Genomic DNA, 21,480 nt, shown 5'->3' with positions numbered 1-21,480 from the left:
TTTTTTTTTCTTCATTGGCAAACACTCAACATCTGTCAGCCAATTGAGGAATTGATTCAAAGTCACTGAGCAATGGAAGGGGATGTCCTTCTTTGTGCCTATTAATTGTCTTTCATCTCTGAATCCACTGCCAGCTCAGGTCATGAGGGCTCCCAAGTGACACTAAGTTTTAACATCTTAGTCTTGTGAATCATTGACTCCACTGACCTGCCCAGGTTGGTGCTGATGCTTCTGTAGCCACCAAATAGTGGATATTGAATAATTAAACAGTATAACTGAGCTGCTGTCAGTAGAGGAAGGTTTGACCTTGCGAGAGAGGAAGTATCTTGAAGACAACAAATTCTGCATGGGGTGGAGTGTGTGAGTGTCATGCACCTGCATCTATCTTTATCTATCTAATCATCTACCTTCAATATTATCAATCATTTATCATCTATGTGTCTAGATAAATCTGTGTTAGTCTGCTCCGGCTGCCATAACAAAATAACACAGGCTAGGTGGCTTAAACATAAGATATGTTTTCTCACAGTTCTAGATGCTAGATGGCCAAGATCAAAGTGCTAGCAGAGCTGGTTTCTGGTGAGACTTCTCTTTCTGCCGCCTTATGCTTTGCCAATGCCTGCCTTCTTACTGCGTCTTCACATGGCCTTTCTTTCCTCTGTGCACATGAAGAACGATAGAGAGGGCTCTGGTATCTCCTTGTCTTCTTGCAAAGACACCAGGCCAATTGGATTAAGGTCCACTTGTATGACCTCATTTAACCATAATTACCTCCTTAAAGGTCCTATCTCCAAGTATAATCATACTGAATTTTGAAGAAATATAATCCAGTCTATTACACTATCCAATCAGACAATTTGGAAGCTCTCTCCCATTAAGTAGAATGGGTTATTTTTAAAAATCTTAATACCGATACATATCTCATAAAGAAATAGAATATACACGGACAGAATGAATATTTTTGGTTGTTTCCAGTTTGTTAGCTGGAACAAAGCATATACACCAGAACATCAGCAATGCCACTATAAACCACACAAAAATGGAAATGAGATATTTAGAACAAACTGTTTATGTGAGATAGTACATTAAAAGGTTTGATGACACTTAGATCTGCTGGTCATGATCACACCCTTGCGATCCTAGCTAGACCACTTTTCCCTTCCTTTCAACAGGCCCAGGAGCTGAAGGCCCACCTGTCCTGTCTTCACCTCTGTCTCTACTAAGAAAAGGATGCAGCACCTGCTCAAAGATGCCCACTATGTTCCTAGAGAATGCAGAGACTCAGGCACAGAGGAAGTTGGCAGAACATGCACACAGCTTCATATCCCCCATAGCTCAGCCTCCTGGGATGCAGAGCCCTAGAAGCAAGAATGGTACATGGTTAGAGATAATAGAGATAATGACACAGGCTACTTCTCAGGGTCTCTGCGAGCCACTGAATACAGAGCTAGTGGTCTAAGGCTGATGACGTGCATGGGACATTCTCATAGTTTTCTGCAGCATCTTCACGGTCCCTGTCTCTATTGCTGGCTTGCCCTGTAGAGTCATCTGGATGTGCCTTCTTCAACTCTGAATAGATTACTCTGGGCTCCTAGTAGGGGGAAAAAAACCACAAATAGTTAGTATCTAAATACAAGCAAGGAAGAGCAGAGGGGAAAGAAAGCCAGGAAATGGAACCCACCTTATCCTCCCAATATTTCCATGGTGCATTTGCTGTTGGATGGGAAGAGAAAAGAAAAATATCAAACTATAGGTGATATATTGCAACTTACAACCTACTCACAAGGCAGTCTTTCCTTGGCTGACTCATTTCCTGTTTCCTCTGCTGAATTCTTCCAAGTCCTCACAGGCCAAGTATCCCATCCTCTCACACACAGATAAAGCCTTTCTTCTGCCCATAAAATGCCCAGAATGACTTTCCAGAAAACATTCTTCCTTCTCCACTGCTCACCACAACTTCAGCAGAATAGCCCTCCCCACCCCTACCCAGGGCCTTTAAGGCTACATTGGTTATCTGGGAGAAGGCAGAAAACATGGCTCATTTCACTTTGCTCAGAGAAATTGGAGGAGGCTGCATAGAGCATTGGCATATTAAGGACATACAGAAAATTCCCAGTAAGCCAAAAGTTATAGTATTAACATTGAGAAAATTCAGTTTGTGTATTTCTCCTGTCCTTACAAGGATTCTTTGGATGTCTTTCACTTATTCATACAATCAATAAGCATGCAGTAAACAATGGCTTTTACTAAGCATTGTTAAGCTATAAGGAAACAAAAATGACAATAGACTCAAGTCTATATGATCAAGGATCCTATCATTTTTAAGTGGAGAAATAGATGTGGAAACACATGAAAAAGTATTATGAGCACCAAGATAAAAACACATATTACATGCTGCTGCCACAAAGAGTCAGCAGTTCCTCTCAGGTGAGGAGATAAGGAGGGCTGGAGGAAATCATTGTGAGTTTCATAGTAATAAGTGAATTGTGTTTTGAAATGTGAGCAAGGGTCACCTGGTAAGCTAGAGATAAGAACATATCAGAACAAATAAGAAGCATGAGCACACGTGCATGAAACAGCCCAGTTTGATCTGGAAAGGCCAAGAGCTCAATAAGGCAAAAGTAAGGACATAAAGCAGAGCTTAGAGGAGGGACCAATGTGCAGAGGTCATGCTTTAAATTGGAGACTCATTGAGGGCACTTAATCTAGGCCACAATGTGATCAATTATGCATCTCAGAGGGATTGTGCTGGAAACAGACTGGTAGAAGTTTGGGAGAAGAACAAGAATAGAAATACAGAGACCAGTTAAGAGAATTATAATTGTCAACACATTAGATAATGAAAGGCTCGATTTAGCAAGTATGTTCATTCCTTAATTTAAGAAAAATATTGGAGGGGGCTTATAGTTTTCTAAGCATTGCACTGGATGCTACTGAGGTATTATCCAAAAGTTATGGTGTCTGTCCTTAAAGAGTTTACGGGGTGATGGTGGAAGTATAGACAGGTAAGAGAGAATAGATATGGTTATACGAAGGGTAATATAAGAGATGCAGTTAATCTCTTCCATGTTGGATTCATATTTGAGATGACTCTTTGATCGGAGACCTCTTGCTAGATTTGATAAAACACTGCCACCTTTCCCCCAATTCTTTCAAAGGTGTCTCACCTGAATTTTCTGTCGTATGTTGGATGCTCTGGATCTGGGAATAAACCAGGTCACTATCTCCAAGACCCACTGTGAAAGAACAGATCATAGCTGGCTGACTCATAGTTGTGGTGCCAAGAGCCCACACTACAGACCCTTCTTCCCAGGACCAAGTATATAACCACTTTCTATCTCCGACACAGTGCCAGAAATGTCTTTTTTTTTTTGTTTGTTTTGAGCAGCACTCGTGGCTGGGCCAGGGATCGAATCTGAGCTGCAGCCCTGACCTATGCCATAGCTGTGGCAATGCTAGATCCTTAACCTGCTGTGCAAGGCCAGGGATCAAACCCAAGCCACTTCAGAGACAACACTGGATCCTTAACCACTGTGCCACAGCAGGAACTCCCAGAATTTTTTTTTTTTTGGTTTTTTTTTTTTTTGTGGTGGGGGTGATGCCTGTCTCATATGGAAGTTCCCAGGCTAGGGGTTGAATCAGAACTGCAGCTATTGGCCTACACCACAGCCACAACAACACTAGACTGAGCCACAACGGTGACCTAGCCACAGCTTGTAGCAATGCTGGATCCTTAACCCACTGAGCAAGGCCGGGAATCGAACCTGCATCCTCAGTCATAGTAATTGGGTTCTTAACTTGCTGAGCCACAATGGGAACTCCAGAAATGCCATTTTAAAATTGAATATGACTGAGCCATGGACTGTGCTCAATCTCCCTTCCCTCCTTGGTTCATCCCTGGAGCCCTGAACCCCTTAGGAAGCCCTTACCATTGCAGTACTCTGGCTGCAGCTCCGTTGGTTCTGGTGGCTCAGAGTAGATGGGCCCTTGGAGGTCTGTGTTGGAGGTTCTGGACAAGGAAATCTCCTGAAACGCATTGGGACTGGAACTGAGAGAAAGGGGGAGAGATAAAAAGGAGAAAAGTATTTATGATTATGCAGAATCTCAGGAAAATTTATATCCAGGAAGAGCCCATCATGGTTCATGTAAAAATATCATGGCTGCCCACTCTTAAAAAAAGTCTTGATGGCTCTTTGGAGAAAAATGTCAGGAGAATAAGAGGCAGCCAGGGCCATGTTACAGAGGCCAGCTGAGCCAAGGTCAGAGGGCAAAGGCTGCCTAGTTCCAGGTCCCTTTCATAGAGTAAACACTTGTATTTGCCTAATTTAAAAAAAAATTATTTTCAAAAGCTTAAATGTTTCAACATTAATACACAAAGCCTTCTTCATTCCCACAGAACTTGACCTTTGTCTTTTTTTAAGGGTCCCTTTCAATTTTCTACTTCACATTACCGTAATCTACCTTTCCTGTAAAATACCATGAAGGCTCTTTAGGAAAAGTATTTTTTCCAATTTCATTTCCTCCTGCAGTTAATATTGTGAATTGAACATTGCCAGCATTCAATAACGGTTTCGGGAAGGAGTGTATGAGTAGGAGAATGAGCAATAAGGGAATGAATGAAATGTAGCCTTATAAAAGATGATGTCATTCAGACTTCAATGGTCAGTTCTCTACTGGAGCACACTTAGGGAAGGAGATAAATTGCTATGGATTACAACATGAATTCTGTGTATAAGTAGGTATAAGTAAGTATTACTCACAAATACGATTGAAAGTGGCCTTGTTAATCCCATTTTTTGATCTCATCAGAATTTGAAAAATGTTAATAGGAAATCCAGCCAATTTTTTTCTTGCCGCAGCATGAATCAGCTTGATGTGAGATCTCAGTTCCCAGACCAGGGACTGAACCCAGGCTGCAGCAATGAAAGCACTGAGTCCTAACCACTAGACCACTAGGGAACCTCCCAAATATTTTTTAATTTTAGAAATTCCATGTTCTATTTTGTGAGCATAAATAAAATGAAACTGTTGGCAGCACAAGAAGCAGGAACTTACCCAGGGGTTCTAATGACAAAAAATCCTCCTGAAAAGCAAACAAAGGAACATTGATGAAAGGTGCTCCACGTGGACAGTGTGCTCCCTGTTAGAACATCCTTCTCCAGAAATCAAATTCATTTTAGATCACAGCTATGGCAACAGAACATAGCCTGTTCAGAACATCCAGCTCTGCCTTACCATTGTAGGTAAGGAAGGTTGGGATCTGGAGAGATATTTGCAGAGAATCATACTTATTCCCAATCATTCAGTAATAGCAGCATGTACTCTAAATAGTTGTGACCAAGTAGCAGAAGAGAGACAACTTAATTTTTAACTCAAGGTCAAGGGCTTCCCCTACTCCCATTTCTCTGTTCCAATTGCAGCCTATGAGGTAAAGACAAGGAGATTAAGTCCTAGAGAGGGGGTTAAAACTGATACTGAATTGTTACATGAGTATGATCCATAGGCCTACCACCTTAGTAAGACCTCTCTTTATCTGTGACCCTTGCAAATCCATTTTAACAACACTGGATGCATATTGTTTTCTCCGTACCTCTTCTTTCCTTCTCTTTCACCTGGCTAATGCCAACTTATCTTTCCTCCTCCAGAGCTTTCCCTGATGCCAAAAAGCTGGATTAAGTGACTTCTATCCATGCACATAGACCCCTACATTATTAAAATTACAGTATTGTATTGTAATTATATTCTATGTTTGCTGCTAAAACTCTCCTTCATGAAAGGATATATTACTTGAGACTGCAAACCTCATTTTAATTATTTTTGCATTTCTGGTGCCTAAAATACTAAAAATATTTAATAAAGATCTGTTAAACTACTGAACAAATTATGTACTATGAGGACTCAAAGAATTATGGACTATGAGGACAAGGTGACAATTTTATAATGGCTGATTATATATAAATCTAATCTGGAAGCTTTCTGCATCAGCCTGGAAAATATGGCAATTTTCCACCAACACTGAAATACTGAAATCTTTCTGGTCTGTCCAATGCATACCTCCTCCCAGTTTCCCATCTCTGCCCTTTGAGTGTTTATCTGTGGCTCTAGATTTGTCTCACTGGGTTTAGAGAACACAAATTTTTGCCCAAAGTGAACATATTCAGCCTTATCTCCCATAAAAAGTGACTGATTAATGCTTACAAACCCTGCCTTTGGGAACCAGGTGTCCTGAGTTAAACTAGAGGTATGTAAGCATGATACTGGCCTGTATCTCTCTCCTCAGGGCAACAGTAACCACATCAACCAACAACCAATAACCCAATAACCTTACTTGTAGGCAGGTTAGCTAAGTCCCAGGATGCATCTGAACATCAGACCAACTCTTCATTTGCATAAAAGAAAACAGACCCAGAAGGTGGCTATTTATAGCATAAACTAATATTCACTGAAGATATATGGACCAGGCACTATACTAAGCAGTTTACATAGACCTAAAATGGTAAATACTATTATTACAACCATTATTTCACTAAGGAGACTGGAGTTTGGAGAGTTATATTATTGACTGTTTAATCCAAGTTGTGTGTGTGTGTGTGTGTGTGTGTGTGTGTCCTTTTAGGCCCACACCTGGGGCATATGGAGCTTCCCAGGCTAGGGGTCAAATCGGAGCTGTAGTTACCAGCCTGCACTACAGTCATAGCAATGCCAGATTCAAGCCTCATCTGCAACCTACACCACAGCTCATGGCAATGCTGGATCCTTAACCCACTGAGCAAGGCCAGGGATCGAGGCTAGTCAGATTAATTTCTGCTGAGCCACGATGGGAAGTCCCCAAGTATTTTTAGAGTCAATAAATATATCCGTCCCTTTGGTAACTTGGAGAATACACCCAGGCTTAAGGAGCAGAATTTTTCACTTTCAGAAGAATTTGGAATGGCTGAGATCTTCCCGGAGAATATGGATCACTATGAGATGGAGGACATTGCTACTACAGAAGTTTAGGAGACAAGATTTTGAGGCAAAAAGGCAGAGACCCTCTGATTGGTAGACTGTAAGAATTCCTTAGTTTAGTTCGTTATTTAAAACAACATTTCCCAGGAGTTTCTGTGGTGGCTCAGCAGGTTATGAACCTGACTAGAATACATGAGGATGTGGGTTTGATCCCTGGCCTTGCTCAGTGGGTTAAGGATATGACATTGCCACAAGCTGCAGTGTAGGTCACAGACACAGCTCAGATCTGGAGTTGCTGTGGCTATGGCATAGGTCTGCAGTCACAACTCTGACTGGACCCCTAGCCTGGGAACTTCCATATGTCATGGCCCTAAAAAGATAAATAAATAAATAAATAAATAAATAAATAAATAAATAAATAAAACATTTCCCCTAGATCTGGAGGACATAACTTCCTGGGCTCCTGCCCTCATGGGTCACACAAAATGATAATTGATCATCTTTCCTTCCTGGTGTTATTTGGTGCTGCACTGACTGAGCAATCTGTTTTTTGAACATTATCAGTTTCAACACTGAGGATCTCATGTTTGCACTTCTAGAATATTACTGAGTAATAAACGACATCCAGATAGGCAATGAGATATAAAAGTAATTTTGAAAGTAGGAGGTGTGAGCAACCTTTTACAAGCCACAAAGGTGTAATGGAGAGAATATGGACTCAAGGGCTAGGGAGTTAAGCCTTAACTCTGACTCTTGGTAGATATACATGAATTTGGAAAAGTTGCTTAACTTCCCCAAATCTTCATTTCTTCATCTTTTGTATGATTATAATAATATTGGTTGAATTGATGTGAGATGTACTTTTTGAACAACTGGGAGAATTAGACACAACATATAATAGACTCTAAATAAATAACAGCTTTTATGATGAGTACTATCAGGGCTAGTGCTACACACATAATTGTATATGTAATATTATTTCAGAAAATACTAAGTAGAAGTATCAGTCACAAGTATCGGTCATAAAATGATAGTGCCATTTTTCATACAAAGGAGCAGAAGGACAGAGGCTCATTGACCTGGAAGTAGATGTAAGAAGACAATGCTTGAGTATTGTCACTAAGGAAAATATGCAAGGTTTTCATTAAACTGAGATCCAATTATTTGTTTATTGGCTCAAACTTTAGTCTGAGCCCTGAGAAAGGGAAAACAGAAGGCAGTATGTCAACATCTTTAAAATATTGAAAGAAAAAATATTTTCGGCCTAGAATTATATGCCAATAAAAATATATTTCACAAATGAATGAAAAAGAAAGACTTTTACAGACATACAGAAACTGAAATAACCCATTACCAGCAGATGCATACTGAAAGAAATGTTAAAAGAAATATTTTACTTTATTTTATTTTGCTTTTTAGTGTTGCACCTGTGGCATATGGAGGTTCCCAGGCTAGGAGTCCAATCAGAGCTGTAGTTGCTGGCCTATACCACAGCCACAGCAATGCAGGATCCGAGCCACATCTGTGATCTATACCACAGCTCATGACAATGGCAACACTGGATCCTTAACCCAAAGGGCAAGGCCAGGGATCAAACCTGCATCCTCATGGATGCTAGTCAGATTTGCTAACCACTGAGCCAAGATGGGAACTCCAAAAGAAATCTTTTAGGCACAAAAAATAATACAAGATGAAAATATGGGAATACAAAAAGGAATGAAAGACATTGAAAGTGGTAACTTTATGAGTACATATATGGTATTTTAAATGAAATTTAAACCTATTTAAAAGATAACTGATTTTTTATGAAAATAATAACAACGTAACAGGGAGGGGAGAAATGGAGAATGCAATGGTAAGATTTTTATACTGTAAAATCTTTATACTGTGAGGTAATGTCATCTGTAAGTAGACTGTGATGAGCTAGATATGTATACCATATACCCTAAAACAACCACTAAAATAACAAAAAAGGGTTATAGAGCTAATAATCCAACAAAAGAAATAAAATACAATCATAAAAAATATTCAATTTGTCCAAAAGAAGGTGGAAAAAATGCAAAGGGAAATAAAGAAGAGATGAAACAAACAGAAAATAGAAAAATAAAAGACTTAAATCTAACCCTATTGATAATCACACTAATGTAAATGGCCTAAATTCCTTAATTAACAAGTAGAGACTTCCATGTTAGATTAAAAAACCAGAGCCAACTATATGCTATATATAAAAACACACTCTAAACACAAGGGCACAAATAGGTTAAAAGCAAAAGGGTGGAAAAGAGAAATATGCTAATTTATTTATATCAAAGAATATTTCAGAGTGAATGAGACTACCAGAAATAGAAAGGTCATTTAATAAAGATAATGTGGTCACTTCATCAAAAACAAATAATAATGAGAAATATTTGTGCACCTAATAATAGAGTTTCAAAATACATGAGGCAAATCTGATAGAATTGTAAGAAGAAATGGGCAAATCCACAATTACCATTGAAGATTTCAGCACCCTCCTCTCAATAATTGATAGATCAGGTAAAAAGAAAATTAATAAGGATATAAACAACTTCAGCAACACTATCAATCAACTTTACCAACAGGTCCGTACTACAAGAAATTCTCTGTCCTTCAGGCAGGGAGAGAATGATACCACATGGAAGTATGTATGTCAGGAGTTTTGGGTTTTTTAGACTTAAGAGAAACTTAAGTCTAGACAAAGAGGAATGATGAATTCTGGAAGTAATAACTAAATGATTACCCTGACATCAAGCCAGAAAAGGAAATGATAAGACAATAAAGTTACCAAACTAATATCCCTTATGAACATAAGTGCAAACATTCTTAGCAAAGTTTTAACAAATAAAATTTAAAAATCATAACCAAGAAGGTTGACCCTAGAAATGCAAAGTTCGTTCAACATTCAAAATCCAAATCCATACCAACAGACTGGAAAATAAAATCATATGATCATCTCAATCAATGTAAAAAAAAAAACATTTGTCATTTTTCCTATAAAAGCTGTCAGCAAATTACAATTAGTAGGGATGCTAATAAGTAACATCTACAAGGAATCCACAGCTAATATTATCATACTTAATGGTGAAAGTCCAAATACTTTCCCCCATAAGATTAGGGGCAAAACAAGGATGTTTGTTCTCAACACTTCTGTTCAACATTGTACAGGAGGTTCTAGCCAGTGCTTTATGGCAAGAAAGAGAAGTAAAAGGAATTTAGATTGGAAAGGAAGGCATAAAACTATTTTTATTTGTAGATGACATGATCATCCATATAGAAAAGCTGATGAAATCTACAAAAGTAATACTACAACTAACAAATGTGTTTAGCAAGTTTGTAGAATATGAGATTGATATATAAAAATCAACTGAATTTCCATAGGCTGTAAAAAAAATCAGAAGTCAAAATTTTAATTTCTTCCTTAGAATATCTATTCATTTATCTAAATTTTATTGTATTTAAATGGCATTAAATATATCTCAGAGTTTACAGTTTGTACCTATGGCTATTGTCTATTTTTGTTGTTATTGTTACAAGCGGAGGACTTTGTTTTTTCATTCTTTTTGTTTTCAGCAAGCTTTGGACTGGGATTGGAACAATTAATTCTTAATTTTCTAATTTGTAATTGGAAGTAAAACTCTGCTCTGGTTAAATCTAAAATTAATCACATGGAATAACAACTTCTTTAAGAAATTTGTTCCACATTTTGTCACTGCCAATAGAACTGAAGCCCTAGTACTTGAAAGGAATAATTGACCTTTGTAGGACATACTACACAAGTCCAAACTATCGTAGCAATGACAAAAGCCACAACGAGAAAGAGTAAGATGTACCCACTCACCTGAATTCGTTTGGGTCCTGAAGCGACTCACCAGAACAGCAGTGACAGCAATGCCAACGATGGTTAACAGCCCTGTGGTCACTCCCATAGTGATTTGGGTTACTTTGCTACTGGAAGACCCTAAGTGAAGAGACCTATGTTTGAGTCCCAGTGCCAAGTATTTTTTGATCTAGACAAAAATCACATAGGGAGGGGCTAGCGATCTGTTAGGACAGTGTTTTGCCAGATTCTGTTTTCTCAATTTGAAAAATTTCCAGTATAATTTGTAATTTTCAAGATAACAGCACATAAAGAGTGCTTGTCAGCATCTAAAATTTATTCCTTTTCCCTGCCTTGACCCACTGAAAGCAGTACCAAGATTCCAGAAGCTTCAAGCCTTGGTGTCATGTTAAAAACACTTTGAGGAGTTCCCGTCGTGGCTCAGTGGTTAACAAATCCGACTAGGAACCATGGGTGGCGGGTTCGATCCCTGGCCTCACTCAGTGGGTTAGGAATCCAGCGTTGCCATGAGCTGTGGTGTAGGTCGCAGACGCGGCTTGGACCCCGCGTTGCTGTGGCTCTGGTGTAGGCCGGCAGCTGCAGTTCTGATTCGACCCCTAGCCTGGGAACCTCCATATACCACGGGAGCAGTCCTAGAAAAGGCAAAAAGACAAAAACAAACAAACAAACAAAAAAACAAACAAAACCCCCACAAAAACCACTCAGAATTTTTACAGTCTGCTAGAGAAATATTTTATTGACTATAAAAGAAACCTATAGCCCAGGTACCACCATCCTACCTGTGATGCTGAGTGTCACCACCTCACTGCACTGCACCCCTAGGCCATTGTCAGCCACACAGGAGAAATTTCCAGAATGCTCTGCCATCAGAGTGAGGTTGAAGGAAGCGCCCCCTCCAGAGGGGGCTGAGCTGTTGCCCAGGGTGACATTCTCGTGATAAAACCAGTACAAGATCGGGGGAGAGCCTCTTTGGGCCTCACAGCGAAGCTCCACCACATCCCCCACCAGGACCTGAGCCCCAGCAGGGTTGAAGGTGAGGACAGGCTGAGACACTGGAACTGGGAAGGAAACATAGTTCATCAATAGTTTAAATTAAGTATGTGCACAAAATAGCTTAATAAAAGAAATATCCAGTAGAGTTTAGTAGTAGGAACATGGACCTGGGATTCGGGAAAACCTGAGTTTAAATCCTGCCTCTTCCCTTTATTAGTTCGGGGATCCTGATGTTTTTTTAACATTTTAATATCTCTGAGTCTGAGTTTATTCCTTTGTAAAATGGAGCTAATAATAATTATTAATCGTAATAGTCATGTATGGAAGTACTAGATAGATGTCAGCTGCTATTATTGACAGATTTAATAAAATAATAAAAGCAAAGTTTGTTTCTCAACATTATTGATTGGAGTCTTTGCTTTAAACCTAGACTTCCATATCTATATGAATTAGGACCTCACCGCCCTCTACCCAGTTACCTGGCTTTATTTTCCTACATAGCATGAGCATTAACATCTACCAATCTATGCATCTAGTATCTATTCTCTCTCTCTTTCTTTCTTCTATCTTTCTACCTATCTATCTACCTATTTATCTATCTACCTCTCTTTGTTGTATATCTGATTTCCCAAACATAATGTAAGTTTCATAGGAATGAGGACTTACCTGTTTGTTCGTTTTTGTTTGTCTGGCTGCTAGAATTTTGCCTTGGCATGCAATAGTTCATCAATAATTGGTGAATGAGGGGATGACCAAATTTACCTGGATTGGTCCCCAAATATTCAGATACAGCAATAAAAACTGATTTTTATTTTTACTGATAATGACAGAAATAGGACAGCCAGGAAGAACAGAAAATCACTATATTTTCAATTAATAGACGGAATGGTCAATCAATAATGATTTAATGTGGAATGTGAACTGTAAGATTGCTGATTCTGACAAGTTGTGAGGAAATCTGACAGAGCCAATCTGTCTGCAGTGTTTTAGATATAAGCTGTGTGCTTTATTGGCAAGAGAAGTTTGGTAAGGATCTTAAGATCTCCTTTGCATCTGAGATTGGCTAGAGGGGAGAGTGTGGGGATAATCCGTAGAATGAATAATTCAACTTGAAAATGCTCCACCTGCTGGCTGCAAGACAGATGGCATGAGCTGCATCATGGCTAGAAATGCCAAGTCTTGGTTGCTTTTGGAAGTATAGGATTCCTGCTAAATTTTAAACAGATAGTTTGAGTTTGGCTCTTTGGTACATCCTTTACAACATGAAATGAACTGAGCCAAATGATTAAGAGTCTCAGGGATAAGCCTTTATATGTTCTTTGTGCATCTCTGTGCCTTTCCACCCATGTAACTGCCACATGTATTTTTTATCCAATTTTTATTGCTGTAAAATACACATAACTTAAATTTTACCATCATAAATTTTCAAGTGTACAGTTCAGTAGTATTAAACACATTCAAAATATTTTGAAACCATCACTACTGCCCATCTCCCTAACTTTTTATCTTGTAAAACTGAAACTCTGTTCCTGTTAAACGATCACTCCCTATGCTCCATCTCCCCAGCCCCTGACGAGCACCACTCTGCTTTCTGTCTGTGATTTTGAATACTCTAAATATATAAGTGGGATCATACAGTATTTGTCCTTTTGTGACTGCCTTACTTCACTTAACATAATAACCTCAATATTCATCCATGTTGTAGCATGTTACCAGAATTTTATTTCTTGTTAAGTCTGAATAATTCTCCATTTTATGTGTATAACACTTTGCTAAACCATTTATCTGTAGATTGACACTTGGGTTGTTTCCATGTTTTAGCTATTATGAATAATGCTGCTCTCTACATGGTTATACAAATATCTTCTTGAGAATATGTTTTCAGTTTTAGGGAATACCCAGAAGTGGAATTTCTGCATCATATGATAGTTCTATTTTTAGATTTCCGAGGAACCTACATATTGTTCTCAATAATGATTTCATCATTTTACATTTCCACCAACATTATACAACTATTCCAATTTTTCCACTTCCTAACCAACACTTTTTATTTTCCATTATTGTTTATATACTCATCCTAAGGAGTATGAGGTGGTAGTTCATTATAGTTTTGATTTTCATTTCCTTAATAATCAGTAGTGTTGAGCATTTTTTCATGTACTTAATGGCCATTTATATATCTTCTTTGGAGAAATGTCTATTCAAATCCTTTACTCGTATATAATGGGTGTCCATAACCCCAGCTCCTGTCCCTCAACCCACAGCAGAGCCCACAAACCTTAAAACACTAGACAGGGCAGAGGTGCCAGAGTGCCCTTGGTTCCCACCCTACCCCCTCCCTCTTCCTGTCCCTGAACTGAAGGAACTTAGGACAAAGGGGATCCCAGACACCTGGTCAGAGCCCACCATCCTGGGGCACAAGGTGATGATAACGGCAACACTTCAGGAGCAAAGCATTAATGACTCCGGAGGAACCAGAAATGATAATAGAGCTACACTTCTTGCAGAGACAGGGGAGGATGGAAAGTGCCTCTTTCAAACATAATCAAAGGCCCCGCAGGTGCAAGGAACCAAAAACTTACGCCATAGCACCACCTACTGGAAAGCAAAGGAAAGTCCTCTACTTTTTAACTTTATTATTAATGCACCAGTAGAGGAACAACACATCAAGTACAACGAAGAGTCATATTAACACTATACCACAAAAAGAAAATGGGGAGTTCCCATTGTGGCACAGCAGAAACAAATCCAACTAATAACCATGAGGTTGTGGGTTTGATCCCTGGCCTCACTCAGTGGGTTAAGGATCTGGTGTTGCCGTGAGCTGTGGTGTAGGTTGCAGACACAGGTCAGATCCTGTGTTGCTGTGGCTGTGGCTGTTGTGTAGGTCAGCAGCTACAGCTCCAATTTGCTCCCTAGCCTGGGAACCTCCATATGCCAGGGGTGAGGCCCTAAAAAGCGGGAAAAAAAAAGAAAAGAAAAGAAAAGAAAATGGCAGTTCTCCAGAAACCAAACCTAAAGACATGGAACATTGTGATCTGAGAAAGAAATTCAACAAGCTACAAGAAAATCCAGAAATCTAAGTTAATGAGCTCAACCACAAACTTCATGAGCAGAAGAAATACTTTACCAGAGAGATTAAAACCCTAAAAAAGAAACAAGAAATTCTGGACTTGAAGAACTGATCAAATGAGAAGAAGAATGCATTAGAAAATATTGGAAATAGAGCAGACACTATGAAAGAGAGAATTACTAATCTCAAAATAGAAATCTAGAAGTAATACAAGTATAAGAGGAGAGAGAAATAAGATCATTTAAAAATGATGGAATTGGGGGGGCAAAGCAAGATGGCAGAGAAGTAAGAGGTCAGGCTCACCTTCTCCCACAAACATATAAAAAAAAAAAAAAAACACATCTACATGTAAAACGACTCACACAGAACATCAACTGAATGCTGGCAGAAGAACCTAAACCTCCGAAAAGAGCAAGAAACTCTTGATATAACCGGGAAGAACAAAAGAAAAAAAAGAGAGAAGAGGAATCAGGACAGGACTAGCATTCCCAAGAGGGAGCTGTGAAGGAAAAAAGGAACCCACCTCCTGGGAAGCCACCTAACTGACGGAAAGATCAGCTGAGTCAGAGGGACGTTAAAGTTGCCAAGAAAAGTGCAGCAGCTGGACTGAGAACAGCAAAGCAGAGTGAGAGCCACACAGATCATCTGAACCACTGGCCTAGACACCACTGCTTGAGATGCTTGGGCAGGGGCTGGACACTGAGACTCAGGCTTCAGAGGTCAGTCCTGGGGAGAGGACCAGGGTTGGTGGTGTGGAGACAGCCTAAGGGCTAAGGAGCAGCAGGCCATGGGCAGGGGAACGGTAAGTCACAGGCTGGGGAGGGGAATGTCAGGTGGAGGGAACCCAGGAGAAGGTTCAGACCTGCAGGAGAGGCAAGGCACCATTGTTCGGGAGGGTGAGAGGAGGAGGGCTGGGCTACCATAGGAAACTCCCTGCACCTGAGTGTGTGCATGCCCATGGGCTCTCAGAGGGTGGGGCGGCTCTCGCACAGTCTACAGACAGCGAGAAGCCTCTTGCTTGTTTAGGGGAGATTGGGTGCTTTTTGTGCAAGCTACTGGTGGCCAGGCACCTCTTGTGTGGGCCAACGGCATCAGGGGGCTAAGTGTGATGTGGTGCCTCTTGCATGATCTACAGGTGGCAGGGACAGATCACAGTGGTTGTCTCAGAGGCCAGAAGGAGGTATGGCCTGTGAGTGGGCTCCACCTGTGACCCTGGTCACCTCAGGGGTTGGCAAAAAAGAAAAAAAGAGGGGACTGCAACCAAGCACCATACGCTGTTGCTCTTACTCCCTGGGGAACACACCCACCCTGCAGCTGCCACTGCCAAATGCTCTGGGTGGCACCCAGACATTGGTCACGGTCCCTTCCCAAGACCCTACAACTAGGAGCAGCTGGTGCAGCACCTCCTGCATGGGCCAAATGGGACAGGGTGCTTCTTGCATGGTCTGTAGGTGGTGGGGGCAAACTGCCACAGTTATCTCTAACTCCGGAGGTGGGGTGGTCCACTGCCACCAGGGATACCTGAACAAAAATCACTTGCAGCCCCAACCACCTCAGAGAGCACCACAGAGAAGGACATTGCAATGGAACACCACTTGTTGCTCTCGCTCCCCTGGGAACACACCTGCCCTGCAGCTGCCAATGCCGAACACTCTGGGCAGTGCCCAGACACTTGATCACTGTCCCTTCCCAGGAATCTGCAACTAGGAGCAGCTTGTGCAGCACCTCCTGTGGGGGCTAAGTAGGATGAGGTGTTTCTGGCATGGTCTACAGGAGGAATGGGAGCAAATCACCACAGTTATCTCTGACTCCAGAGGTGGGAGTGGCTCGCCACCACTAGGGCTCCATGAGAAGACACCATTTGCAGCCCCATTCACCTCAATGGCACCACAGAGGAGGGTGTTGTGACTGAATACCACCTGTTGGTACTCTTGCATCCATGGGAACACACTGTCCTGCCGCTGCCATGGCCAGATGCTCCAGGCAATACCCGCATGCCTGATCTCTGTCACTCCCCAGGATCCTGTAATTAGGAGCAGTCTGTGCAGCACCTCCTATGTGGGCTAAGTGAGACAGGTTGCTTTATGCAAGGTCTACAGGTGGTGGTGGCAAACTACCACAGTTATCACTGACTCCAGAGGCGGTCATGGCCTGCTACCACTAGGGGTCCCCTAACAGGCACCATGTGTGGTTCCAATCACCTCAGAGGAGGGCATTGCAATCAAATACTAGCTGTTGTTACTCTCACTCCCCTGGGAACTCACACACTCTGCTGCTGCTACTCCCAAATGCTCTGATCACCTTGTAGATCTGCCTAGAGCTCATTACCACTTCTCAAGGCCCGGCAACTAGGAGTAGCCTGTGTCATCTTCCTGCAGGTCCTTGCTACTATTAAGAGCCCAATGACCATGCACTGAGTGCTGGCCCTACCCATTGCCTCCTTCTCCCTGAAAACACACTGAGCATCCTGGGGATAACAGCCTGCCCACACCGAAGAAAGAGATGGCAAATATTCAAACTCCCACAGCAAAAATAAATAGTAAACCCCCCTAAATAAAATAAAGAGGTACTCTTGCATAGAAGTAGCCTTATGAGACTACAGTTGGACTTCTCCAAACTCATATAAAAAGAAAAACACAAGCAAGATGAAGAAGCACAGAAACCATTCCCAGTTAAAGCAACAGGAGAATTCACCTAAAGCAGTCAACAATGAAACAGATCTCCTCAGTCTGACAGACTTTGAGTTCAAAAGGGAGATACTGAAAATACTGAAGGAATTAAGAGAAGATATGAACAGTAATGCAAATTCCTTTAGAAAGAAACTAGAAAATATAAGAAGGAGCCAAGAAAAAGCAAAAAATTCGTTTGCAGAGATGCAAACTGAGCTAAAGGCAATAACGTGCAGAATGAATAATACAGAGGAACGAATTAATGACATGGAAGACAGAATAATGGAAATCACCCAATCAGGACAGCAGACAGAAAACCAAATGAAAAAACATGAAAGCAATATAAGAGACCTATGGGATAATATAAAGCTGGCCAATCTACACATAAAAGGAATTCAGAAGGAGAAGAAAAAGAAAAAGGGATTGAAAATATATTTGAAGAAATTATGGCTAAAAACTTTCCAAATCTAAAGGATAATGATTGCAAAATACAAGAAGCACAGAGGGCCCCAAACAAGTTGAACTGAAACAGGCCCACACCAAGACATATCATAATAAAAATGGCAAAAGTTAAAAATAAAGAGAGTATTCTAAAGGCAGCAAGAGAAAAACAAACCGTTAATTATAAGGGAACCTCCATAAGGTTCTCAGCTGATTTCTCTACAGAAACACTACAGGCCAGAAGGGAGTGGCAAGGTATATTTAAAGTACTGAAAGGAAAAAATTTGCAATCTAGAATACTCTGTTTGGCAAGAATGTTATTTAAAATAGAAGGGGAGGAGTTCCTGTCATGGCTCAGTGGTTAACGAATCCAACTAGGAACCATGAGGTTGCGGGTTTGATCCCTGGCCTTGCTCAGTGAGTTAAGGATCCAGTGATGCTGTGAGCTGTGGTGTAGGTTGCAGACAAGGCTCGGATCCCATGTTGCTGTGGCTCTGGCATAGGCTGGCAGCTACAGCTCCAATTAGACCCCTAGCGTGGGAACCTCCATATGCTGTGTGAATGGCCCTAGAAAAGGAAAAAAAAAAAAGAGGAAGAAGGGGAAATAAAGAATTTCTCTAACAAGCAAAAGCTAAAAGAGTATAGCAATACTAAACCCATTCTAAAAGAAATACTGAAAGGGCCTCTCTAAATTAAAAAAAAAGTAAGAAGAATTAAGATGGAGGAAACCACATTTGGAAAGCAATCACTTAAATAAGCCAGCAAGCAGATCTATACATGAAGATGTTAAAAAAAAAAAAGACATCAAAATCATACAATGTGGGGAAGGAAAGTAAGAAAATATAGATTCTTTTTTTTATTTTAATGACACGTTTGAGCCTATATGACTGTCAGGCTAAAGCAAGCAGATATAGGAAGGGGTTAACATACTTAAAAAACAGGGCAACCACAAATCAAAACCAAACATTACATTCACAAAAACTGAAAAGTACTCAAGCAGAAAACAAATGGAAACCATCCAACCAAAAAAAGAAAAGAAGAAAAGAGAAACAAAGAATCAACTGAAAAACAAGGTTTAAAATGGCAATACATACATATCTATTAATAATCACCTTAAATGTCAAAGGACTGAATGCTCCAATGAAAAGACACAGAGTGGCAGCTTGGATAAAAAAGCAAAAACCTTCAATCTGCTGTCCACAAGCAGCTCACTTCTGGGCAAAGGACACATATAGATTGAAAGAGAGGGGATGGAAAAGATATTTCATGCCAACGGACAAGACAGGAAAGCAGGAGTTGCAATACTTATATCAGAAAAAAATAGACTTTAAAATGAAGGCCATAAAGAAAGACAAAGAAGGACACTATTTAATGGTTAAAGGCTCCATTCAAGAAGAGGATATTACAATCATCAATATTTATGCCCCTAATATAGGAGCACCCAGATACCTACAACAAATACTAATAGACATAAAAGGAGAAACTGATGGGAAGACAATCATAGGAGGAGACTTTAACACCCGCTCACATCCATGGACAGATACTCTAGACAGAAAATCAATAAGGCAACAGAGATCCTAAAGGACACAATAGAAAAGTTAAACTTAATCAACATTTTCAGGACATTACATCCAAAAAAAAAAAATCAGAATATACATTCTTCTCAAGTGCACATGGAACATTCTCGAGAATTGATCACATACTGGGGCACAAAGCTAACCTCAACAAATTTAAGAATATAGAAATTATGTCAAGTATCTTCTCTGACCACAATGGCATGAAACTAGAAATCAACCACAGGAAAAGAAATGAGAAAAAACCAACTACATGGAGACTAAACAACATTCGACTAAAAAACTAATGGGTCAATGAGGAAATCAAGAAGGAAATTAAAAAATACCTTGAGACAAATGATAACAAAGATACAACCTCTCAAAAATGGGATGCCGCAAAAGCAGTGCTCAGAGGGAAACTGACAGCAATACAGGCCTTCCTCAAAAAAGAAGAAAAATGTCAAATCGACAACTTAACCCACCACCTAAATGAATTAGAAAAAGAACAACAAACAAAACCTAAAGTCAGCAGAAAGAATGGAATTCATAAAGATCAGAGAGGAAATCAATAAAATAGAGATTAAAAAACAATAGAAAAAATCAATAAAACCAAGAGCTGGTTCTTTGAACAGGTAAGCAAAATTGGCAAACCTCTGGCTAGACTCAACAAGAAGAGGAGAGAAAAAACCCAAACAAACAAAATAAGAAATGCAAAAGGAGAAGTCACAACGGATACTATGGAAATACAAAAAAACCATAAGAGAATACTATGAACAATTGTATGCTAACAAATTTGACAACCTAGAAGAAATGGACAACTTTCTAGAGACTTACAGCCTGCTAAAACTGAATCAAGAAGAAATAGATCAACTGAACAGACTGATCACTAGAAATGAAATTGAATATGTTATAAAAACAGTCCCTACAAGGAAAGTCCAGGACCAGATGGCTTCACAGGTGAATTGTACCAAACATACAAAGAGGAACTTATACCCATCCTCCTTAAAATTTTTCAAAAGGTTGAAGAAGAAGGAACACTCCCAATGACATTCTATGATGCCATCATCACCCTAATTCCAAAAGCAGACAAAAAATACCACCAAAAAAGAAAACTATAGGCCAGTATCTTTGATGAACATAGACGCAAAAATTCTCAACAAAATTTTAGCCAACTGAATCCAACAGCATACCACAACCAGGTGGGATTTATCCCAGGTTCACAAGGATGGTTCAACATGCATAAATCAGTCAACGTCATACACCACATGAACAAAAGAAAAGTCAAAAACCACATGATCATCTCGATGCAGAAAAAGCATTTCACAAAGTCCAACATCCCTTCATGATCAAAACTCTTATCAAAGTGGATATAGAGGGAGCATACTTTAACATAATAAAAGCCATTTATGAGAAAAACCACAGCAAATATAATACTCAATGGAGAAAAGCTGAAAGCCTTCCCACTAAAGTCTGGAACAAGACAAGAATGCCCATCATCACCACTGTTATTCAGCATAGTATTGGAAGTCCTAGCCACAGCAATCAGAAAAACAGAAAAAATAAAAGGCATCCAAATAGGAAGAGAAGAGGTAAAACTGTCACTGTATGCAGATGACATGATACTATATATAGAAAACCCCAAGGACTCAACTCAAAAACTACTTGAACTGATCAAAAAATTCAGCAAAGTCACAGGATATAAGATTAATATTCAGAAATCAGTCACATTTCTATATACTAACAATTAAATATTAGAAAATAAATGCAAAAATACAATACCTTTTAAAATTGCACCCCCAAAAATCAAATACCTGGGAATACACATGACCAAGGAGGTAAAGGACCTATATGCCGAGAACTATAAAACATTAATCAAGGAAATTAAAGATGTTAAGAAATGGAGAGATATTCCATGCTCCTGGGTTGGAAAAATTAATGTTGTAAAAA

At 39.9% G+C, this 21,480-nt stretch overlaps 1 protein-coding gene across 3 annotated transcripts in view; it reads right to left on the bottom strand.

The window, feature by feature from the left end:
- Positions 1-1,046: 1,046 nt before the first annotated feature.
- The window catches only part of LOC125129492 (Fc receptor-like protein 3), a 40,703-nt gene continuing 20,269 nt past the window's right edge, over positions 1,047-21,480 (bottom strand). For all 3 annotated transcript variants that reach the window (XM_047784228.1, XM_047784229.1, XM_047784230.1), the window contains 7 exons: positions 11,584-11,862; positions 10,805-10,924; positions 5,056-5,083; positions 3,930-4,048; positions 3,168-3,236; positions 1,682-1,713; positions 1,047-1,591 (listed from right to left, as the gene is read on the bottom strand). In XM_047784228.1, the coding sequence (XP_047640184.1) occupies positions 1,448-1,591; positions 1,682-1,713; positions 3,168-3,236; positions 3,930-4,048; positions 5,056-5,083; positions 10,805-10,924; positions 11,584-11,862 (791 nt within the window). In that variant the 3' untranslated portion in view covers positions 1,047-1,447. The remainder of the gene's footprint in view (positions 1,592-1,681; positions 1,714-3,167; positions 3,237-3,929; positions 4,049-5,055; positions 5,084-10,804; positions 10,925-11,583; positions 11,863-21,480) is intronic.

This window comes from Phacochoerus africanus, chromosome 6 (genome assembly GCF_016906955.1).
Source record: "Phacochoerus africanus isolate WHEZ1 chromosome 6, ROS_Pafr_v1, whole genome shotgun sequence".
Taxonomy (NCBI): domain Eukaryota; kingdom Metazoa; phylum Chordata; class Mammalia; order Artiodactyla; family Suidae; genus Phacochoerus; species Phacochoerus africanus.
Note: the sequence above shows the minus strand (reverse complement) of the source record. Positions and strands in the feature narration are given on the sequence as shown.